This window comes from Argopecten irradians, chromosome 12, assembly GCF_041381155.1.
Source record: "Argopecten irradians isolate NY chromosome 12, Ai_NY, whole genome shotgun sequence".
Classification (NCBI taxonomy): Eukaryota; Metazoa; Mollusca; class Bivalvia; order Pectinida; family Pectinidae; genus Argopecten; species Argopecten irradians.
In genome coordinates this window covers 3,111,852-3,138,319 of record NC_091145.1, presented here as the reverse complement: position 1 = coordinate 3,138,319, position 26,468 = coordinate 3,111,852, and the positions used below count along the sequence as shown (strand labels likewise).

General features: G+C 32.9%; 1 protein-coding gene across 1 annotated transcript; it reads right to left on the bottom strand.

Moving 5' to 3' along the window:
- Window positions 1–296: 296 nt before the first annotated feature.
- On the bottom strand, window positions 297–25,703 carry LOC138336551 (uncharacterized). The gene is made up of 12 exons (XM_069286064.1): window positions 25,498–25,703; window positions 23,365–23,495; window positions 22,693–22,739; window positions 22,244–22,435; window positions 21,423–21,588; window positions 19,318–19,653; window positions 15,580–15,767; window positions 11,716–11,728; window positions 10,019–10,306; window positions 8,739–8,930; window positions 2,771–3,061; window positions 297–2,507 (listed from the first exon to the last, which is right to left on the bottom strand). Exons 2-12 carry the CDS (start codon window positions 23,429–23,431, stop codon window positions 2,410–2,412), a joined length of 1,878 nt encoding a protein of 625 aa, XP_069142165.1. The 5' UTR covers window positions 23,432–23,495; window positions 25,498–25,703; the 3' UTR covers window positions 297–2,409.
- Window positions 25,704–26,468: the final 765 nt, after the last annotated feature.

Below are 26,468 nucleotides of genomic sequence, written 5' to 3'. Positions count from 1 at the left end.
AAAATAAAAGATCTTGTTAACTATATTAATTTGACAACTATTGTGGTTAAAGCACGAAGATCAGGAGTTGTTTCAATATTTCATTCAGTTGTTTTTTGGTTTGTGTAACAGAAATACAATAACTCATAAAATCAATATTTTTTCCCCATTTGATTGGGTATTATCTTTAAAATTCACGAGAATAACATTATTTTGATATGACAAAAATACCAAAAGAACAAAAGACATACAATAAATAAATGAAATAAACAAAATAGATAAAAGACAAAAAATAACAATATAATATCTCATTTTTTTATTATTATTTTCATGATTAAAACAGTTTAATTCTTTAACGATTTTATTACAATGAAGATGACATACAGTGGAAGAATCATGCATATACTTTCATCCGTAACATTCATACCATCTACTACATATACCTAGACACAACAGTAGTTAATCAACACAAATTAAATATATATATCGATTAGACGTTACAACATGAACATTTACTTTGTCTTTTTATAAAAATAAAATGATATCATCAAAATAGTACAATCAGTTTAAAGTCAAATAAACAATCTCAAAACTAAATGAGTAAATTTTAATTTGTAGACCTTTGAAAAAATAAACTATGGTTTACCGATGGGAAAATATTGCAATTAGGCCTATATACCGTTGACTAACTAAATATAAATAGCTTATACTGATAATAATACTCCATATTGCCTCGTAGTCAATGTAAAATATATTGGTTGATATATTAAAAAAAAAAATTTCAAGGTAAAAATCTACGATGCAGGAGACGTGTTCATGACTAACTAGGAAATAAGCATGCTCAATAATACGTCATTAGACGTTTCCACAGATACCTAGGAAATATACTTGCTAAATAATACCTCACTAGACGTTTCCATTGATACCTAGGAAATACACATGCTCAATAATACGTCACTAGACGTTTCCATGGATGCATAGGAAATACGTATGCTCAATAACACCATCTTCAGACGTTTCCATGGCTAACTTGGAAATATGCATGCTCAAATTTAAACGTCATCAGATAAACATCCTTCGACCGCGTATAGGCATACCATTATGCGAAGAGTTTCAAATCGACAACTAGAAATATTATCTTCTATAGCTATATAAGGGTTTAATAGACGATTAAAAATCACTTGAGTTTGTGTTTCATAAACGCAGTGTATCGTTTCAGTGAGGTATTTAAGACCATTGCTTTGGTACCACTAGGAACCTTGTGTCCTATTTTGTTGCGATTATTGCTCATAGAACGTGTGGACCAAGGAGACCTAGCACTAGACTAAGTATCTCCAAATACATATTGATAAAAATATATTGAAGTTTACTGTTGTTTCCCCAAAGCATGCATATAGAAACCTTGTTCTTTTGCTGTCGTATTACTTTAAAGAAGTAATTAACATGCAAAATTAAATTGGCTTCATTTATGATTTTTCCCGACATCAATTGTTTCTACAAAAATACGAAAATATTTTTAAGATCAATTTTCTTCTTTAACCAAAATTATAAGGTAAAAATGACAAAACGATCAAGCAATACTGATTTTTTGGAAGATGTTTCATTTCAATTACAGATTGACTGGATTATCTGCCTTAGTACCATTATTCTCCGCTAAGGTGTACTCATAATATTTGCATTTTCGGAGCGAACCCTAGCGGAGAGTAGAACAACGACGACAGACAACCCGTGTCGAAACAAACAATCAGATGCTATGCATACCGACAAAGAATGTCAAGTTCAAAAATACTGTATACCGGACATATGATATCTATCATATTACCCGTATGAGGTATAGATACAATCATTAGCTGCCTAATTAGCCATGATTTCAAGTTGTGAACGGGACGATATGGTTACATGTTTGTTTGTTATGTTAACAGAATGCCTATGTACTCGGAGGTAAGTAAACGTCTGTATGCTTTTACAACTGGTACCGAGAATGTCTATGGCACTATAGAATATAGTCCATGATTTTTATGGTAAAACAGTATTACAAATGTGAAAAAAATCATTCCAGTTCATTTTCCACATTAAATAAGATGTATTCGAATTGAAATGTTTGTCATTGCACACTTCAAACTACTGTGTGTGAAGTAGTCACCAGTCTATTAAGTCATTGTCACAACGTCATAATAGGAAGGGGGTGGTTCCTCAGGTGTCAATGGGGCAACGCAAAGGGGCGGAGCTGGGGCAGCTGGGGTAGTGGGAGGAGCTACAAGCGAATCAGAGGATGGCAACACATAAGGAGGCGGGGCAGCACTGTTGCCAGATGAAACTGTGGGAGGAGCTACAAGTGAATTAGAGGACGGGAAGAGATGAGGAGGCGGAGCGACACTATTGTCAGCTGGCGCTACTGGGGGAGCAGATATCTGCGGAGTTGTAGGCAAGTCAGGCGGCAGGGAAAATATAAGACAAGAGATTAAATCTGTTGTCGTTAGAGGGCGTATCAGGATCTAATGCTTCTTCTGTATACCCATCTTCAATATCTACAAAAATAAAAACACGGCATGAAAACACAACGAAATGAAATACAATTAAAATGGCGTCGCATGATATTTCAACATTACCCGTTGCTCTTCACAGTATTAATGTGTTTTCACATAGCATGTAAACAAAATACCACCATTTATATGATAGAAATATCTGGATTATTTTAAAACATATCAACTGTATATCGATTACTGTTAACACAATCAAAGAATTAATATAAATATATTTCTTTAATTTTAAGATGAATAGTTTTACGTACCTAATGAAATCAGACTTATTCCTCTGGACATGTTTCCGTTTTGTTCGGCTGCGGTAGTTAGGAATGGTTCTTCCGCTCTGTTTGTCGGAGCGCCTTCCGTAACGTTTCCATTATCACGTGACCTACTGTTTGATCTATTGTTTGATACACCACACAAGTAGTCAGAAATGGTTGTCGATACTCTCTCTACGGAAGGACACACGTGTTTAGTTACATATTTACAACACACTTTAATACAGAATCCAATGCAACATAGATAAGCCACAACTGGGAGTACACTCGCTAGAATACCTGTAAATGAAGCGAAAAGAGTGTACAAAAGTTATGTGCACCTTGAAATGAAACAGATAGTGTAAACGTGGAAATTTATGCGAGAGGGAATTTTAGCTAATTACGTACGCGCGTATATATATTATAAAATATTAAAACGTGTAATTATTGCGAAATTAATGAGAAAGCAAAATGTTTACCCATGCTAATAGCTAAACACACGTGCTAATAGCGAAATGCACGTGCTAATAGCGAAATGCGCGTGCTAGTAGCGAAATACACGCGCTTATAGCGAAATACACTTGCTTATATCGAAATACACATGCTAATAGTACAATACATGTGTTAATAGCGTAATACACGTGCTAATGGTCAAATACACGTATCAAACGCGAAAATTTCCACGCTTACAAGTATGAAGAAAAGATATTAGAATATAGGTTAAGCATAAAGTTTACAGATACAAGGTAATGTTGTTACGATAAGCCACTAAAGTGTTCACAAATTTTAGTCTAAAAAGCTTTGGTCGTCGTTGGAAATGCATTCGACATTTGATACAAAATATACCTCATAGTCAATAGCCATTGATACACTGGTAAAATTTATATGATAGCCGATGGAAAGGCTTTCCAAATATTGCCACTAATAACACATCATGGTCCATAAAAATTGATATATTTGCGGTTGTATTGGTGGCTGATGGAAAGAATTTCAAAACTTGACACAAATGCATCCCATAGACCATAGCCATAGATAAAATAGCCAAATATTTATGGCCGAAATAATTATATTGTCATTCTTCCATAGGCTTATCGCATTTTCCTCTATCATCTTTTAGGATGAACATTGTGCAATATTCAAAATATGTCAAAATATAGGCAAATGGTATTTCATACATCGTTTTGGTTTCAGATGTGACAATACAAAGGGTTCAGTTTATATTTTTCACGAATGATCAAGTTCATATTTCAGAGAATTTATGAGATATCCCCATCATAACAGCATCGCACGCAAGGGTGTTAAACATATTTAATGTTTGTTCTGCAAGGGTACCTTCACTTATGTGGATCCCTATGTAAAATGCGCATTGTCACTACACCTGTAATCATTTAAAAATAATATCGCATGATATGATGGATGTAGTCTAACGTTGATGTATTATCGTCCTTCAAATGTTCCTCAATTGCTCAGAAGCTCATCTTTTCGGATACGAGCAAATTAAGACAAGCCTTATCGAATTCTTATTCTGCTCTCGAAAGATGGAGTTCGGCATGTTTCAAAACCCTTTAAAAAATTTCGGTTAATCAAGACTGTTTCAGCCATTCAAATGCCTTAATTTCGTTAGAACAGTAACACAGACATTCCTTATGCGAATTCTTATTCTGCTCTCGAAAGATGGAGTTCGGCATGTTTCAAAACCCTTTAAAAAATTTCGGTTAATCAAGACTGTTTCAGCCATTCAAATGCCTTAATTTCGTTAGAACAGTAACACAGACATTCGAATGCGTTTGTTATCCTTCAAAGCCTAATATATCAACTTTTACTGAAATCAGACAATGTCTTAGTTTTGACCAATTAGAGACCAGACCCTAGAAATTATCTTTGTTGACGATCTAGAAAATAAAGGAATGAGTGCACACAATTGTGTTCGTGTAATAATTTCCAAAATGTGAAGAAGAAGAAGAAGGGAAAGACGAAGAAGAAGAAGAAGAAGAAGAAGAAGAAGAAGAAGAAGAAGAAGGGAAAGACGAAGAAGAAGAAGAAGAAGAAGAAGAAGAAGAAGAAGAAGAAGAAGAAGAAGAAGAAGAAGAAGAAAAAGAAGTGGTAATATGAGAGATCTATTACAAATCAGAAATTATAATACCAAAAGAATATTGAATTAAATAACATCATCGTGAATCATCCTAAAAAGAATAAGGAAATGGTCATAGGGAGCAGTTAATCCGCCAAACCGTTCTCGATCTCAAGGGTTAACAACTAATATCGTTATATTCACTCTTGATTCAAATCATAGCTAAACCGCTCTGTATGCGACAACTAGTATATATAATGATGATATAGGGTAGTTTGTTTCTTCGATATACATTTAAATAATTCGATTGATCAGATAACGGTTCACTGTATGGTTTTGAAGATAAACTCACTCTTTGGTATTTCACAAAGAAGTGTCTGAAGGCATGTGATTGGTCAGATTTGGTTTTTTTTTAATTAACCGTTTTCAGGTTTGATCTGGAATAGTGCATGGGTGGACATAGCTATAGTGTTATAACAGCTCGAACATTTTGAGGATATATGTCGTCAAACTCAGTTCAGTTCTTTATTACTTTGAACCAGATGTAATGTAGGTCATAGCACAGTACAAAGGTACAGAGGTTAAATCATTGCCTATGGAAATATCAATGGTATCGATAACATAACAATCTATCCATTTTTGGAAGTCATGTGTTTTTACAATAGAAATTTCTAAGGAATGCTTTCTTAACAGGTTAAAAGAACCTCGCGATGAAACCTGAAAAAAATTAATCGTATCTCACGTTTATCAAATTCATGGTATTGTAGCTTGTCTTATGAGGGACTCTTTCAATTTGATAAAATAAACCCTCGCGAATAAGTTTAAAGCAGTATATTAAATCGCGAATTTTACAACCGCGATTTTAAAACAATTATACCGTAGTACTTTTAATCTGAAGCATAATGGCAAACCCATACTACGTAAGTAAGTAGTATATACAAACACATACAATTGACGAAAATATCCATATAATGTTAAATGTAAAACTATGCAATGTTAAATGTAAACTTTCTTCCTAAAGCGTCATCTAAAATTCGTCAGTGATACTGTGGACGAGAGTGGTAATGAGTCGAAAGGCAACGAAAGGCGCATCCTCGATACTCAAGGGATTACTATTACTGACGTTATATCTACCCATGGACTATCTAAAGTAAAAAAAAAAGATGAAGGCAGCTGAGAAAAAAATCACAGGTTTGCAAAGATTTCCTTTGAAGACTACAGAGAGCAACGCCCAACTTCAAAGTCACACAATCAACCACAGAGTACTGTTATATGGCTCTTTATGAAAGGCAAAATTACCTGTTCAGTTGCCTCCAGTTTTACCATAAGACATAACGTAGTCCAGGAGGGGATATATATAACATCAGTTACAGTAACCACTGGATCATCAAGGATGCGAAAGGCGTGACGTGACATTATCAACTTATATCATACAATATTGTCTGATTGAAAATCAATCTTGCTTTTCAGTTTAATAGAATTTTGAATTGAAAATAAATGAACACAAATATAGAAAATATTTAAAGTCCTTCAGAAGTTTATTAATAGAAAATACGATACAAAAGGCGGATAACAAATAACATATTCAGTTATGTTATACGTAATATGTAAGGTTTTGATAACAATAGTTTTATGAACATTCGTTTTCTTTATCTAAAATGCATAAATATCCTTCATACTTAAAACAGTAGGTATACAAATATTATTTGATTTCAAAATATTCGAAAATAATTTTAATTACAACCACTTATCTTGTTAATAATAATAATTAAAGTACATCAGAAACAATGATTTACAAGAGAAGGCAAATGTACCAGAATGATAAACCCGTCTCTTAAAGACAGTCACATTAGGTCATTAATTATAACATCATCGAATAAAATACTTCACAAATATATTGAAGTCATTGCATAATATTTTCCAGCTATAAAAACACAGAAATGAAAAACAGTAAATATGCAACTTGATTGAAATCATATAAAAATTGTATTTCATAGGAAAAACGATATCATCAATTATCACAAGTAAACAAATGGTGTATTACTACATAACACAAACAAGGTATATTTTGATTATCGAAAGCAACATTGGGCCGAGATGACTTAAGTGTATTTCAACACATCAGAAACTCTCACCTTTAAGTCGCATATTTCAGGATAACGATGCTATGTATTTGAACTTAAAGCGTCCTCTGGGTTGTATATAGAGTTTTCCATTCATATATTCATTTTGTCACGATATATTGTCACTGCAACTTCACTATGTAACCTGAACAAAAGCAGTTAGCATTTTTGGATGCATGGATGTCCGTCGCTTATTTTGGAGTTATTATCCTTGTGACGTTACAGTTATCATGGCGCGGTTAAGATAGATGATTGTTGAAATTGTGTTTCGTTTGTGACGATAGTTCCATGCTTATTCATTAAAGGAGCAAAACCTCTTGATATGTAATTTAAATCTTGTTATCAATATACGTATGGGAGGATGAATGTTAACAGGACAACGGTAGTTCATTAAAAATCGGCGTTGTCCAGGTGACATTCATCAATTCATAACTGCCAAATGAAAGCAGTTTCAATCTTCAGCAATCACACAGAGAATATTTTAAGTACGTGAGCATACTATAACACGAATGAGTTTTTGTGATTGAATAATATAATACATTTTACGCGAGTCGATATTGGAGTTAGTCCTACTGCATAACCTATGTACATTGTGTGACAATATAGTCGTGTGCATGCGTTGGAACATGAGTTACTGACGGAATATAATTAAGGTAAGTAAATCTAAATAGATTGGAATGACATTGCAATCCATAAGTTATTGTTTTAAAAAAAATATTAAAACTGCACACGATGATTGACGATTACAACACGACCATTATCAAAAACATACTTAGAAATATCCGTGACTTTAGTTCGTCGTAAGTGATTTGGTTTGCATTAAAAGGTAAGGAATACTATTTATGAACCAAGTTTATTTTTAATAGAAAACGAGAGTTACATGATCAGTTCAACCCCATAATGTAAAAAAATGGACAATTAGGAGTATGTCAAGCCAGAAAGCTCAGACATTCTACTATATACATTGTATTAGCTTACAATTTAAAACATTAAGTACAAATATTAAAAAAACATAGTTGTTATCATTTTACAATGTAGAAAAAAACCAGCTTTGATATTGATACGACAATGGTTACCAAAGATATAAGAGACATACAAAAGTAATGTCCGGCAAATATTGCTTTGTCCGACAGTACCATTTATTACACATGACCAAATATCCAGCACCCGCATTGGCATTTCACTGGACCCATGACATTATCATATAATAATACATTAATCAGTTATGATGAATTCACAGATTATAATTATCTAGAGAAATATATAGGAAACAGTTGGAACCTATAGACCAGAAAAGCAACGATGATGTTGATCACTTTGGCGTATACCGATACAGGTGATTCATATGTAAAGAATATCTTTAACATCACGGAATTGAATTAAATGTGTTTATACAAGTATAAAATAAAATAGATCTCAACGTTAATTTGAAATATAAATTAAACAGAATACAGCTTCTGTCATTGCACAAAAGACATATAAATGTATAAACAAATCATATTTGTAATAGTCTTTTGTCATTATGTCATGACTTTTTCACATTTCAGAAAAATAGATACTGGTTTTAATGATATGTAAGAGCTAAATATTACTTTAACATATATGTTTATTTTTAATGTTGATTGTCATTCGCAGCTTTGCAATATATCCAATATCTTTATCATTCCTTTTTCAAAGCTATGGTAAATACATATATCCCATAATACCTACTTGATTTGCTAAAATATTTTTGTACGAGCCAAACAAATGAACTTGTTATCGAGTTCTCAATCCTTAACGCATTAGTGTTTCTCCGGAGGTTCATATTCATTCCTTGTAACGACGTCATAATATGATGGAGGAGGAGCATCTGGTGCAGCAGCACTCGATGGCGCACTAGGAGGCGGGGCGATGTAAGGGGGCGGGGCAAAACTGTTATTCATGGGAGGAGCGGACGGGTCCAGTGGCACATCTGAAATTTCTAACATGTCGATATCTGCAATAAAAAAATAATGGAGAATGTAAAGTAAAGACAAATTCAGAGCGAGGTTTGAATTTATCAGGCATATCAAATTACTTATCTCGACATTAAAACGTATCAGCACTCTTTAAAACTTTAATAGCTTTTACTTCTTAGCTTTTTCTTAATTCTTGACTTTCTGTTTTCGATTATGATATTGTAACTGTACATATGACGTCACTGTCACCAGAAGGTGGGACAAGCCGTTCATATATAACGTCATTATACTTATTTAAAGACTTTCAAGTAACAAATGACAAACTAGTTAATACCTTATAAGACAATGCTGTCATAAAACTTTAACATTAATAGCGCAAATAATAATTTCATATTCAGGGCCCAGATTCACGAACATTCCTTAACTAGAATGAATTCCTTAACTTCAGTTTTTGTTCTTTTAACATCTGTTATGCTTTTCTATAGGGAATATTTAAATGGGTCCAATGTAGTTATTATTTATGCGATGTGTATAGCATATTGTTACACTATCATATGAAATAAAAAAAAAGAAATTTTGTCAGTAAATACAATGTCACTATTTCAATAAAATATTATATAAGATATTCGCGGTACTATCTTTTATGGTTTCTAACTGTCGAATTAATACGTGGACAGAAATATCAGTAGTTCATCATTTTAAAACTGCTTCGACTATTATAATATGTGACAAACGCTGTTCCTAGAAACCACGAAACCAAAAGTGTATGTTATACAGCAAGCATTTTAATGGCTTAAGAATTTACTCTATTATTCCATAAAGGAAAAAATAGCGTTATCGTTTGTAACCTCGCTACGGATTGGCTGAGATAACGGCGTAATGATTTCATAGACAAAAGAGTCCCGAAATGAATTTTGAATATTGAAGAGATTATCTTAAGTAAATTGAATTACAAGGATTAATTTGAATAGATTTTTTATGTTATGGAAATATCACACAAAAATGTGTACTCTCATCATGAACCGCTTTGTGATCGAGTACACTTTTTTTGTTATATCTTCATAAAATAAAAAAAAATATTCAATTAATCCTTAATCAGAGAATCGGTGAGATCAGAGATACCTACTGAGAGAAACCATGCTGCTACCACGTGACAGGTTAATTGCTGCTTCTGTTTCCGGTTCCGGTGCCGCTGCTATATTTGTAACGTGCGCAGGCTCCCTGGCAGTACTCGAAACGTCGCCCACACATCCACCAATGCATTCACATAATCTTGATAGTAGGTCACTCAAACGGGAGCAAATTTCTCTCAGTAGTTCACATAAACACTTGGTGCCGTTCTTCACTATTGCACCACATCCTCCGACGCAACCAAGAAATATAATGACAGTAACGACGACACCAGCTATTCCTCCTGAAAAACAACACAGACGTCTATTAATAAAACGCCAATAAAACAGAGGTAAGAATGGGAATAATTCACGCACTACGTCACACCCGATAACGTTTATGCGGGACTATTGTTTCTATTGATGATGGAATGACGTCAAAAGATGACATCCCCCGCTAACGTCATTTCAGCGGGAAGATTACGATAAGAGTTACGTTCCATTGCCACTGGAGATACTAGTCCCGCACAAACGTTATCGGGTATCACGTGATACATAAATAAATAACAATTGATTGTTTAGTGCCATAACACATGCATTCTGTAAACCAACAAATTTTCGTGTACGATTTTATTTCGCGAATTTCGCGGGCTATAAGATACCACGAAAAAATATCTCCGGAAAAATATCCCGAGTGAATGCACGAAACAATGTTCAATAAAACTTTATGTGTCTAAATCGCGAAATTCAATCGCAGTGAAAAGGTCATTTTGCATGAATATGCGAATTCAGGTCATCACGAAAATATGTTGGTTTGCAGTATGTAATTTTCAAAAAAAAATGTATTTGCATATCACGAATTTATTAACCCTTGCTGATAAATATTGATTTTGACGTCACATGTTTGCAAACATAACGTCATTTATTTCAGAGAAAGAAATAATGACGTCACAATGGAAACCTAACCGCAAGGGAGATAACTTTGTAATATGCAAAGACGGGATTACTTTTTACAGACAATTTTACAACAGTTTGAATTTTTACAGTTATCTCCCGTTCGTTTAGTTTATTAAATTGTTATTAATGTAAAATTATTGGGCATGCTGATTTATTTATTGCTACAGTGTACTGTACTTAATGTTCACGTAAAATGGAAGTCAAGAAAGTGTCATGTTTATACTCAAAAATGAACAAAATGCTTTGGGATTGAGATATCATTTATTTATTTCGAAGATGAAATCTTTTCTGAACATTGTTAAGATAGGCAATTACGTGTCGTCCACTGTTGCTGACAGTAGCTAATGAAACATAGTAGTTCGTCATAAATAAAAATAAAAAAGAGTTTAAGTGCAACCAAATAAAACTACTAACTACTTAACTATTTCGTATAATGTAAGTGAAAGGTACAAGGTACTATAGAACCAAAGAGGAATAGAATGCACACTCGTACATAAGCAAAGTAACAAAATATTCATTAATAAGCAGGTTTTAAAATAATTACAATTTTTATATTGAAAACGTGCGAATATAGGATCAATTTTGTTATTCAAGCTAAGTTAATGAAAAAAAACACCGCAATTAGCTCGCATATTCAAAACTTGTGACATAAGTTTAGATGCCAAGTTATCTATTGCAGTTATCGCCTAATAACTGCTAACGTTAGATTTGGTGTCTATTCCAATTTTAATGAGTACATTTTGTACCAACTACCAACCCTTTTCGAGATTCTACTTCCAAGATAGGAGCATAATTCAAAGAAAAAGTTAATACTAATTTACAAACCAACCAAACTATTTAGGGATAAACTATAGTATATCTTATCCAGCAACGCTGTTAATCGAGGTAGTGTTCAATTTAGATACAAATGATTTTTTTTTCGATTTTTTTTTCTTTTGTTTTTGTTTGCTTCTTTGTTTTAGCAATGTTGTTGAAGTTTATCTAAATAAAAAACTAAAGGTAAAACGAGCGTTCATTTACAATTATGAAAAACTTGCTAACAAAATATTACTTTAAAGCAGCTACAAACCAGAAAACGACAACAACAAAACACACAAATTGATAATTACCTGAATTAGTGGAAGATTACAATGGGTGTAGTCTTCGCCAATGTTTCTTCGGTATAAGGTCAGAGAAATAGTATATAAACGCGCTCAGGTGTCAATGTAGTTTGCTCATAATAAAATCCAGAAATATTGCATATTTATTTTTTCATTATTTTTATGTACCTTATGTCTTCCTACTTTTAATTTTCCTTCTTTTTATCAAACTCTCCAATGCTTGCCATTTATTATACCGTCGTTAATTGTGGCCAATTAGTTTGATCTGTTTATAGAGATCTAAAGTAATTTGCCGCCATTCAACCACGCCATTGGTCCTTATTTGGTATCACTGACGAGAGCTAGAAAACCATGTAGATGCGTGGTGTCTCACAATGTTCACAATACAGAAAGGCCCTTATACTGTTATCTTAATGATTTAATCATGGTCAAGTAATTCGATCTATTTTGAGATCTAACTAGTTACCACCAATTGACCACGCTACATTTGTCGCTTAGTATCACTGAAGAGAGAGAGAGAAAAAAAAGATTTGTGTTGTTTTCCAACACCACAAACGAGTTACAGGGCCTAAAAATGTTATTGTTCTGTGCAATTTTAAGATCCTCGATGATAAAAATACCTTCAAAATCATTTAACGTTAAAATCCCTCATTATAAAGTCTGACATGCATTTCGAACGTGTTTGTTTATTTGTAGATCCGATGTAATTCAACGGTTTTCAATCGAATTTGTAACTTAGGAAAATAGAAGATGCTTACTAGTTCGTAACACTTGGTCTTCTCATCAAATCTCTGTTCCGTGTTCTACTTCGTTCAGTTGTGTTAGGATAATACAGTGTGTGTAGTTAATGACATTTTGATCACTGTAAAGCTGTTTTCCCATAATATTGCTAACGATAGAAGTATAAATGAAAACTATCCTAAATATGCAAACTTTATGCAGATTTGTTGACGTTTTATGAACATATACTTTTTTCATGCATTTTTTCCATTCATTTGTCATGAAGTATATTTTTGAAGAAATTTTGCAGTCTCCTAAAGATGTACCTGAATAAAGTGCCTATATATTCTCTATAAACTATTGTGGTTTTTTTATAGAACAATGAAAATAAATGGACAGCGAAGATTTTTTTGCACATATACATTGTATGTGCATATTGTGGATGTTTGGTTTAATATCATGGCAATCAGAGCTACAATAATCAAAATATATTATTTTAAAACTTTAACGGGGATAAAACAAAATATTTAAAGTACAATTTCTTATTCGCTGAGAATCATTTCTTTTTAGAAATTAGGCGAAGTTAAGGGCCAAAAATACACAATCCTTCCCATAGCGTATACATAAACTTTAATCTATTATATACCGGGTAGATATCAATTATATATTCATAAATAATAAGACATGACAAATTTGGAAAAAATAATATTTATAAACATAATCATTTTAAAAGACATATCAAGATTATAATCACAGTGCTTGATTTGCTTTATTATAACAAATTCTCTCTTTCATCTCAGTCCCACGCTTTCTAAACGTTTGATTCTTGACTTCAAGTAGTATGACAAAATGTCTATATGATGCAGCTCAACTACTCGATGCCTCGTCTTTTTTTGTTCTCCTTGCAATCCAGTATATCTAGCGGATATTCCAAATCGTATTTATAGCGAAAACGTGTAAATGTGAACTGTTACATTTATACACATTGCAGAAAATGATAAAAACTTAACATTATAGACAAGTAGAAGTGTAATATAACTCAGTACAGTATGTAGATATAAAAAGAAACAATACAAAGACAAGATGCTTCGATTAGACTACATATTGTTTTCGAAATCATCCTTTAAAACATTTAGTTGTAAAACACTTATATTAACATTTAAATCACATTTAGTAAAAAAATAACGTTAAGTACACATAAATAATTAAACTGTATAAAAAATCCAAAACATTATTTAATATCAGAATATATCATGTAACATTGAAATCATAAATATCAACCTAACAGTATTGAATGTTTGTAAACATATATATTTACTTTGATGATTGTCAAACATTATCAATTATAAAACGAAATAATTATCACACATTTCGTTATTATTAAGTTTAATTCAAATATTACATTATATATAACATAATTATCAAACATGAACTATTTTATCTATAATGATAACATAAAAAATATAACTTAAATATTTTCAATCATTTGCAAATAAGCCATAACTCAATTTAACCAAGAAGTCATAGATTAAAATGATAATATATTTTTATAACGTATACAGATTGTTGAATACATTGTCATCAATTGTTTCTCTATTTTTTTTTATTTTTTTTTTTTTCAAATAATTTGTAAAAATCACAATAACGTCACTTCTTAGAGCCAATTGCTCATTTGGTTCACATAAGTATGAAAAACACGCATTACTTCGTATTTTTTAAATATACATATTACCCTTTTTTAAACATATAAATATCAAAGATAAATGAGGTCATTTTTGTTATATCGCATCAAATCAACGTAATTTGCAAATTGGACGGAAGATAATACAAAAAGCTATTGACAACAATTTTCATTTACAAATGTCCATCATAGGAAAAGTACAGACAAAAAATGTGATTTCAATTTCATCGTTTGTATTAGAAATAAAAGATGTTTCAAAGGACAATAAAGTGTACCAAAATACAAATCGTTTTAGTCGAAGATAACAAAATTCTTTATTCATGGCTTTTATAATGCATTGTCTTTGCAATATCTCTCACACAAATAATTCCTTATCTTAATATCAGAAAAATTACAGAAGAACCCAGAATGTAACTATATTGCTCATATCATTGACATATTCCTAGGCTTAGAAATCCCGATGATGCCTATTCCGTAGTTGCATATTACAGAATTTTTGTGAGCGAAATTCACGTCGTTTCCTCTGAAAAGTATGACGTCACGCACTCAAACACATGACGCCTCAATTAAAACCTATCCACAAGGGCAGATAATGAAAATACGGAATATTGAACATAACAAAACAGCTTCTGCCTAATTTTGAAGAAAAAAAACTTTAATACAAATGCATACACATATTGTCTAACTTAAAGATCTTGATACAAAAACAGGTGGCTCTGCCATAGCTCTGACGTATAAAATGCATAACATCTTGTCAAAGTTGACCACATATCCATGAGAAAAGAATGATCTAGAACAAAGTCTGATTAGCTAATATAGTGAAATTCTAAGTTCCGAGAAAATCATTTGTTTTAAACCTATTATTTTTCATCTGCACAAAGTATTTACCTTCAGTAGTTTTAAGACATTTTACGTAATGCCATGGAATGTAGTTGCTGGAGCGTCATTTCAGTATTGCAATGACGTCATAATATTGTGGTCTTACGTCATGGTGTTATTGTTGGAAAATGATAGCGCCGTTGGAGGCTGTCATTCCTGGAGATTTAGACTCACCGACAGTACGAATAAATTTGTCATGTTTAGGACAAAATGCGATACAAAACGATTTATTCATCTATGCTTTGGACACACTGACGCCCCCAGTGATGACGTCATAATATGAAGGAGGGGGCGCTTGTGGCGCTGATTCGTCAAAAGGAGGCGGAGCGACCTCGGGAGAAGGGGCTACATAAGGAGGCGGGGCCCAACCATTGTCAGTAGGGGCTGCTGATGGATGTGAAGACTCTTCAAACGATGTTTCATCGTAATCTGAAGTATGATTTACAAAAATGAAAAGTGGAGACGAAAAAATGTTTTCATACTAACAGTTTAATGTAAGATATATGTCATAATAACTATTAATTAATATATAATTATATAACATTGTTTAAAAAGATAATAATCATATATTAAATGTAATTCAATTTGCAATATAATAACTTTAATTTTATGTAGTGTTATGTTTACAATATTAAAATAGATTCTATACAACATATAGTGTTAAAGGAGTAGGTGCAATAAAGGTCAATTTTGGCCCCAACAGAGATTGCCTTTATTTTGATACTATATATACATCAATATATGGGAATTATAAAATGCACACTTTCAATACATTCTGTTATGTTGTTGCCTAGCAACAGGCCTGGCAACGAGCATACAGTATTGATGCAAAAACAGACACTTGAATTGCTTTTAAAAATTTCTAACGCGTAGATTAAGGTGGAAACTTTAAGAAAGTTAGTACTTTGTGATGTGTATAAGAAATCATCGAAACCATGTCATGTTTCATAACACTTAACCATATTATAGCCCATAGTTACACCATAGCAACCATTTTCTCTCCATAGCAACAACACTCTAGACACTAAAAACACAAAATAATGAGATTTTAAAGATATTTAATCAATCTAATTTTACGTCTGTTCATTCCATTTCTGTATTTCAGTTGTCGGTATTATTCTGACATTATTTAATCATCTAATTCTATTTGAGGGTAACGTAGAAATAAAAACAACAGGGTAGTCTTCACATTTCTTGAATTTTATATCAAAGTCCCAAAAGGATAGCAACAACGTAATATTATCACAATCTTATGGCACTACTACATATGTACACTACGGTACTACTTTACGATATGTATTACATGTATACGCTCGCTATTTACAAAAGTAAAATCGACAATACTTTAATTCATGTAAATATTTCCAAGTGCAATAATGGAAGATAATAGATTTAGATACATGTACAACAGGTCATGTTTAATTTACAAGCATTTTTCAACCGCGCAAGTGACTTCGGACTTACACCTTTTCAATGTGTTCCAGAGGTTTGTATCCTGTTCTGGGAATTACGTTACGTCACATCTACCCTTTCTTATCAATTAATAAGCTGTTTTTATGTTATTTACTTTCAAGCATGATCTTTCAATGTAAGAGAATACTTTTGACAAGCAACGCCAGTGTCCTTGCAGTGGTTTATTCCCAAATATTTAGTATTAATACTGGTAGCATGGCAACCATAAAGTCTTTTGATTTAAACATAGTTTATTTGTAAATTCATACACAATGCATATGTATATGCATTTTAACATTTGATCACAGTAAAGTCAATGGTTACATGTATAACTACCGGGAAGTATGTACATAGTACATATGTTGACTATGGTAATGGTGTCCTTATTATTATTATTTTTTAATTATGTCAACTTGAATAAAGGAGAAAATAGATTGAACAACATATTCACATACGGTTTAGGTTAAGAATGTTCCTGGTTCAATATTTCTAAATATAATATTTTAAATTGTAAATGGAACTATAGGCCTACTAAAATAACACATGTAGGTATAGGCCTAACATATTATTACTAAAAGGCCCGCTACCTTTCCGAAAGGGCTCTTTATTCTTAAAATTGGAAAGTAAAACGAGATTGATAAGTTTGTAGATTTGCAAAAGTTATTAGCGTTCTGTTAATACTTCAATTGGCAACACATTCTGACCAATTTATTCAAAATAACCCTAATGCTATTTTCATAACGCGGGTCGTATTATGTTTTAGCCGTCGTCCTGACTGCGCCAGACAGCAAAACAGCGAAGTGTACTTCACTGTTAAAATAGATTACGAAGGAAAGCTTGCATTTGTTAAATGTTGAAGCCTTGTGTTAGGTCATCGATAAATATAATTTTCTTACACAATTAATGTTATTGAAATAATATTAATTCTTTATTTCGGAAAGGTAATTGGTCTTTAATATATAAATAGATATATTTTTTTAGGAAAGGATGAGTTGATAATTTCCTTAAAAGTTGGGGTTCAGAAATTAAAAAAAATATATATATGTATAAATGTCGATTCGGACTCACTACCTTCGGAACAGGGGACAGAACGTCACGACTGCCACGCATGCTTCGTAATTACACTCTGTAGTTGAAAAAATGAAGATATGTATCCTTAATAATCTGTAGCACTCTAATGTAAACAATTTTTTGCTAGATTAGATTTTATTATATAAAGGTATATAACGCCTTTATGATATAACTACATCTATAACATATAGAGATAAAATAACTACAGTAGTTAAACCCATGTCCAGTGTCCTACCGTATTGCACTACTCTAGCCTAAATTTAGCGGTATATATCACGACTCGTTTGTCCGAATACTTCTGTCCGGTCTCTGTAGTAGGCTTAACTGTAGAATCGCTTTTCAGATTTTCAAAATTAAAAAATGAACATTTTTCACTTAAAACACACAGGCTTATACATGAAAATGGTGTCAATGAATAGGATTTACTGTATGACGGAATGATCTATGTTGAACTGAACGTTAACGTTACTGTACTTGGCCTACCAACGATACATGGCTTCGAATTTTCAGTGACGTAGGCCTACCGAAATGTCAGGTCATTGACGGGGTCCCATCTATGATCAAAATACCTCTCGTGAGATATACAGTAGTAAATCTATAGACTATATATATCAAGAAGAGTATACTTGATTCTTCAATTGAACATCACGATCCATGTTGAAACGACCGGGAAGACAATGTATATAGAAAATCAGCGTAAACATCGCCAGTTACGCCGTGTCAAAACACCGAGTACATTATAAAGGCGGGACCGTAATCCGGGCAAAAGAATACGGACACTATTTTTATCGCAACGTTTTCGCTACAGAAAATTGAGAAAGGCGCTTACTGCACGGAGTAATAATTTTATACATTGTCATAAAACTAATCAAAATAATCACTAATATTATCATTATTTCTTAGTTCATATATGCACACTGAATATGTTTCCGATTTATTTTTTCCGGATAAATAATAGCCGTGCCCGATACCGTTTTATGTTATTATTACCGCCGCTGCGATCTCTGGTTCGTTAATTTCATAGAATTTTCTTTTTTTCGGATTGGCCGCATTTGTGTCCAAATTCGACATTTTGCATAAAGATTTAAATTTTTATGTTGGTTCTGTTGACAAAAAATGGTGTTTGGACAAAGCTGCGGCCAATGTGAAAACTACGCTTTTTGAAGCCATTTTTGCAAGAAAATGTATAAAAATGCATGAAATGGCCTAAATATATCGTCTTTTAACCCATCTACAAATACTGTAAGTGGAAAATCATCTTTGATTGCGAAAATATCGATACTCAACTCTTTTGGAAAGCTGTGTTTGTGAGATTTGACATTGTTTGAATTTCTATACATTCTGGGGCCATAATTGCCCCTTATTGTACATATAGTGTTAAATTTACAATTTTTTATTTAAATGATATTCCCCTTTTCCTGGAGTAATTTTCTAAACTACAAAACAGCATTCCTACCTGGATCATTATTTCCGGATCCGGACACCGTTTGGGTTTCTATAGTAGAAGTTCCTGTTTCCGCCACATCCGGTTCATGAGGGCGAGGCTTGCAACACACAAATATCTTGTTGCAGTCAATTTTAATGCAGTTAATGTCACATGACCTCACACGGCCACAAACACGACGCCCTCTAGTGTATATGACCTCACATAAGGCACATGGAATGCAGGCGACTTCTTTTAAACAGTCTATGAATTGTCTACATTTATCCCTTCTATGGAGGAAGAAAAATGCGAAAAAAGCTATGATGACTATTGCAGTAATGAAAACCTCCAATATTAAGCTCACTCCACCTGCAAATAAAAGGGTATACATGTTGTAGAAAAAGATAAATGGTATGAGATGATTTAACGTGAATATTTCAAAGCGTATTAGTTTAAAAATATTTCAATAAAACACGTTGGCTTATTTCAGCATACATTCTAAGGCCATTGCTGTGGAGTTATTTTTCACTGTTTTGTGTCCGCCTGCAAGCAGGTTTTAAGTCTCAAGATAAAAAAACAAATAAAAACATTATTTAAGGAAATGAACAATAAAGGACATGCGCAACAAGGAAATAAATTATTTTTACCATCTTCAAAAATGTTAAATCTTATTAAAACAAAGTTATTTTCAAAATTAGATCATTGAAATGGAATTATTTTTTTGGAAAAAGATATATACTAACTTGTCTGTACAATTTTAGCTCTTTACGGGAAACTTTCCGCTCATTTTTTCATGTTTGTTAGGTTTTTATTTTATTATTTTTTTCTTGCTGGCTGGTTGATTTCTTAAACCTAAACGGTTGCATAACAGGGAAAAAACCACAACAATAGCCTCACCGGTAAAAACAATGGAATGAAAAGCATACCTTGCAGGGAAACCACGTGCTTCAATATCCGCTTTACTCCACTGAACACCGTTCTACTATTAGTCAAAACAAATTCGACAATATGGTGTGCAATCATCGCGATTCAAAATGACCGTGTCTAAAGCAAATACGACAAAAAATATCGTTAAATTTTACGCCAACGGACGTATAGTTTTGTTTAGTCGTACTAGTTTTGGTTTTTCTTATCAACCTATTAACAGAAAATGTCCTTTAAAGACAGCTTCCCTGAATGTACAGAGAGCTCTAGCTATTCGCATAACGGTTAATCGAATAGTTCTGTTATTTGCATAAATTTATGCGGTCCCGATTTTCCCCTTCTTTATCGTTGCGTTTCAACCCATTGAATTTGCATAAATTTTCACATGATCTCCGCTTATTGGAATGAAATAACTGGGAAATCAGAGTGCACGTATCCCTTATCATATTAGTGATAATCATTGAAAAGGTGAAAATGTATTGGGCCTATTCAGCCTACGTTGTATTTACTATGTGTTCATACTGTAGAAGGAAGCATTTCTTACGGATGTGTCACTCGTTGAGCTTGGATGATACTAGTAGTTGTTGACATCATTTTTTTCTATCTCATGGTAACCTGTTTTTTAATGTTCAGTAATTATTGTGTAATATAATTAAGATAACACTCGGAATCATTATGTTTGGGGAGAGGGGGCATTTCAACTATCTTGGCCATTTGCCTGAGTTTTATCAGCATCTGCCATCTACTGTCTTTGATCTTGTCGTATTTATTTTGGGTTCGTTTGTTTTTGTTTTTTCCATACGTATATCGTTCTCTATCCCTTTGTCTTATTATATTTTTAGATATAGGTGTTGTTATGTCATCATAAAGGGGCCGAATATCACAAACATTTGAAAATTTATTTGTCAACATTGTAGGAAATATTTGCTCCGCAAAGCTGTATGCTTGTCATTCCATCAAGTTTTAGCTTTACTTTATTCTGTACCATCGTTATGTTAACACATTTATTCACCCCTGGCGATGGATTTATATTCTCCTAAATCAAAGACTAGATCAGTCCATTTTGAAACATCAGGGATGAGTTATTGCATCCAAAACATAAAACAAAACTTTAGCTTTATTATCCCTGACGATGCATGTAGGATCTTCTAAATCAAAGTCTAGACCAGTCCATAATGAAATCCCAGGGGTGACTTAATATTCACTTGACCTACCTTCATCTGTTGCTGTAACTTCCATGGCATCCACTTTCACGGTTAGCCTAACATTGGGCCGGAAGGAGACAGACCCCGTACGGTTGTATGTAAACTTAAGTAAGGTTATTTTCTGTTCTTCAATGCAATATTCATCATCAATATCAGCACTGGAGCAGTCATATGTCTGTAAAAGGCCAAGTTAAAACCATCAACTTTACAAATAGAAAGTTACAAAACTTCACATCTTTGTCGTTTAATTTAGCTCAATTACAATTAACAGTCAGGAATATTCAATGACTGATTAATTTCTGTTCCGAAATAGACAGTTCAAACAGAAAGATGATTTCTTTACTTGAAATTCTCCGTAGAAAAACCTTTTTAAGTTAAAGTGAACAGTCGGGCAAGGATGGCTAAAGTCGGTAAAAATGGTGTGAATGTATCCAGTATAATTTCTTATGAAATGGAAAAATAAAAATCTCTCGTCAAAATATGTCTGCGTACGAAGAAATTAAATTAAAGTATGGGAATTCTAAAACGTCCTCCCGGCTCACTATGTCCGTGGTTACATTTCCACACAGCCTCGCTTTCAATGCTTTCAACTTTTCTTTACTTTAATGGTCAGAACTGGGAAACTAAGCAGAACTTGACCGTCGTATTAATATGTGAGAACTTTTGGAAGGCCAATGAACGCATTTAGACTGGTTTTCTTTGCCCGACTATTCACTTTAAGAAGAACATCTTTGAAAGTTAACAAACTTTCCTTAACTTCAGTAATGCTTATGGGAAATTTTAAGGTAAAAAAAGTCCTTAGAATAAATATTTTTGTTCATAAAACTTACATGTGTTGGGAATTCGCTGTCCTCTTTATATAATTGAATTTGAAATACACAACCGTATATACGGAATTTTTCTATGCTTATACAGGTGGAAGAACTTGTATCTGGAGCCTCAACTCCTAGACGACAGTAGCTCGGCAGACTTAAACCCTCCCATGTTATTTCTATGGAATCCCCATGGTCAAGATCATAGACCTGAAAGAAAGGATATTACTTTAAGAGGCAAACATTTCAAATAATATATAATGACTAGTTTCTAAAAGTGGATCGTATGTCTGAAAATGTCTTAAGGTATAAAATCATTCAAGATTGTGGATTGATTTTCAAATAAAATTTTGATAGTGTTCGATATACTTCAATAAAGAACTCATTAAAAAGTATATACTGTATATATTGATTAAGTTTTTTGTGTTTTTTTATTTCTTTTTTGTGTCTTGTTGAGAAATACTGACCTTATCGTTGCAGGAATAACTATCTAACGTTACTGTTTCGACAGCAGCTGGAAATAAAACGGAAATATTCAAAACTTAGTTTAAAAAGGGTTTTCTGTTCATCGCTACATTTTCATTCATTAGGGTTTATCTTCATTTATATGAAGATATGTGATGTAGGAACTATTCCTACATAACGTACCTTATATCACACTTGATTTCGTACGTATATCTCAGGGGTTTCTATCACTGTCGTAACATCAGCCGCTGGAATATTTCATAGCAAAAAATGAAGGCGCTTGTGCAACAACACATGAGAAGGTAGCTTGGTTCTTTGATGTACTTCAAAAGAATTGAAAAATGGTGCATTGTGGTTGACTATATATATAATATTTATGTGTTCGGCGTCGCTGTATCTGTAATCGCCGAAGGAAGTCTTTGCAGGCCTGTGATTGGTCAGTGTTTTGCTCCTGAACTCCCTTCAGTTCGCTATGAAATATTCCAGGGATGAATATAACGACGGTAAAAGTAGGATGCGGCGCGTCATAAAACGGTCAAACAGAAATAAAAGATATGAAAATACAATAAAAGAATTGCGATTGTCTAGTGTTTTGTACAAGCTAATGATAATTCAATATCTTTAAGCAGTTGCACCTGAGTGGTGAAAAAAGCAAATGAAGATAATTAACTTACCTGTACGGTAAATCATCATTGCAATCGATATTGCAACGATACCGGTGGTGTATCCCCGCCGAGTCATTTTCGGCGTCTCTCGGGGATTTCCGGAAAATCACAACCAACACACAGCTAAGTCATGATGATACCTGGAAATAATATTATAATGTTTTAGTTTCCGTCCTCAACATCCGTAGTGTGTAGTGTGATTTTTCATGATAACATATATATCTGATGATGTATGTTTTCTTAAAAGCATAGGGATCTGAGAATTTATTCCAGTTTGTAAATTTGGTCCATTTTTATTTCCATAGACTATTTTAGACATTCACGAAGGTCTAAATCAAAATGCCTCTATATCATCTAATCACATATTTAGATTATAAGTTTTAATTTGATGATTAGTGATTACATCTGAATGGTTATTTAAGTCTTTGTATTAATTTCAAAATATTATGAAACTCATCTCGAAGTTCTCAAATTATTACTTGTAAAGATAAGAGAAGGAATTTTAAAGTATAAGTTATTAGCTTGTTTTCCAATTATCCTAATTTCAAATGTATTTGTATATGTATTTATATCAGAGCTTACTCGAATAAAATATTGTTTAAATTAAAACTGAAGATAAAAAACGCATAAAACTCATAAAAAAATCCATACAATCTGGATATGAAATAGATGCTATTTAAACATCCTATATATTGAACTTTTGCAAAGTTAATATTTCGAAATACTGAATATTGACAACAATGCTAATGTTTGCTACATGTATTTCACAAGGTAGATTGATAAATCGTCAATTTCTTACAAAGTCAAAGTTCTGTCTATATCTAACCATAGTAATTAAAACATATACACCTACATGTATACATGTAATGTACATCTGTGTACATTTAGATTCCTCGCTGAAAGGTAAAACTCGGCCATTTAACCCTTTCATTGGATTATCGATCTCATAGACAAACAAGTAGACATTCATGTATGTACTACTGTCACTACTTGTCCTTGTGGGGCTGTATACATGCGTGTACACGTACATGTGCACATATGTGGATATAATATAATGTAAAATGTTTATATCATAACTAGATTAGCCACCAGTCCTAAAATAATATTAATAACATCATTAAAATTTGGCTTGGTAATTTTTGGATCTGCGACATGTCTGATTCCTAAGTTTCTAACACAAGTCCCTGTGGTTTCAAAGATTGTATAGGAGGGGGGCATTATCAATAACAAAGACAATCCTCATCGTTTCATGAAAATGTACATTCAATTTGCGATTAAATTATCTTGAAAATAAAACTCACCAAAACTATTAACTAATTCACGGGCAGGTATAATTCTATGGTTTAAAAAATATCTTTTGATAATTAAAAACTTTCATTTTGGTGACAATAGTGATTTTGTAATAGAGATCGTTTGGTAATATTTAAGTATACAGTACTAGTACACGTGAAAGGATACCGGTCACACATTGAATTGATTAACAAAACCAGCTGTGTTCTGGGTGTTCATTTGGCTATCGACATCGACATTATATGAAATAGTTACATTTGTATTGTATATCATACATGAAACCAATATTAAATGTACCATCCGTAACTCCTCGGGAATTGTACATACAAAATGTATATTATTTCAGAGAAACTCCGATGAGTTCAGAATGTAATATACATGTACATTCTAATTATTGATACAAATTGACTCATATAAATACATAAGGTACATGTATATACATAGATCCAACATGTACAAATTATACATGTTCCATACAGTAGTTGTAGGATATGTATTTGGACGAAAAGTGCAATAACTTTAAAGCTGAATTGTCTTGTACAAGTACATCAAAAGAATGCATGACTACTTATGTGCAGTATTCAGTGTCTTTCACAATATATATAGAAAGGAACGTGAAACATAACATTACATTTATGTCTGATGTCACAAATTAATTACTGCCTTGTGGTCATCCAATGTCATGGTCATCATGACCGGATGGACAGATCTAGACTATAAGTGACCACTGGCCGAAGTAACAGAAGGACGAGCCCTTTGGCTTATAACGATCAGTTGGATCGAACATAAAACACTACATTCTGTTAAATATGAAAGATAAATATAATTTTGAAATATAAATCGATACCTTACCCTTCACCCAACGTAGCATGTCACATTACAACAACTTCCCGGGGTGGGAAAATGTACAGTTTCCAAGGTAAATACGTATACACACATGCGACTAACAAATCAATTTCGACCAGCCTTCACGTATATATGTCATACATATGCCTGTTACTATATTTAGAATGGTCTATAGCGTATATACAATGTAGTTGTCTGACAAGTACACGAGTGAGTGTGTATAAGATTAACGATCGGTTAAATGCCCCTGTTGAATAGCTTCTAATTAAAGGTGTAGCTTAAAAAGGTATAAAACTCATTCTATCATTTAGTTTCGAATTTCCTATGAAACATTCAAAAGTGAATTGAAACCAGAACGATTCGAAGCATGCTTTTCATCTGCTTTCTTGTTTTTTTCATATTTTTCCCAAAATATTTTTATCAATTCAAAATAATACAAATATATACTTTTCTTAATTTAAATTATAAAGAGTATAGCATAATATCCAGGATTAAAACTATCACAATGCGGTGTGACGGTATATATTTAATGTATTTTTCTTTATTGTGAAATAAAAGATTATAGGGTGAAATAATCTGTAGTGTTATAATTCTGCTACGAAATCTAAGAAATAACTGAGAAATCGGTGGACCAAGTCTATCTAAATTATAATATACCTCGGACTTTTAGTTCACAAGTATATGAACGATGTTATAGTCCTGTTCTGCAAAAAAAATCCATGCCTCCGTCACTTCGAATCATGCATAGGCCAGGGGCGTAGGAAGCGGGGGGGCAGGGGGGGCAATTGCCCCCCCGTTCCCCAGTACGGGGGGGCAAACATGTCTTTTTGCCCCCCCATTTTCGCCGAGTGAAATGTTCTAAAAATGGACATTTGAAACAAAAAAGGGTCATCCTGCACATTCTTGTACTTAATTTTAGAATTTTTTCCGCTGTGCGGCGCGTTTCCTAAAACATTCAAGAAAGTAATGTTCAAACC

Excerpts from the sequence above, each read along its gene's own strand:
- LOC138336551 (XM_069286064.1), bottom strand. The coding sequence starts at position 23,431 with ATGACTCGGCGGGGATACACCACCGGTATCGTTGCAATATCGATTGCA. Across the intron at positions 22,740-23,364 it reads AATGATGATTTACCGTACAG|CTGCTGTCGAAACAGTAACG; the intron begins GTAAGTTAATTA and ends TTTTATTTCCAG. Across the intron at positions 22,436-22,692 it reads GTTATTCCTGCAACGATAAG|GTCTATGATCTTGACCATGG; the intron begins GTCAGTATTTCT and ends CCTTTCTTTCAG.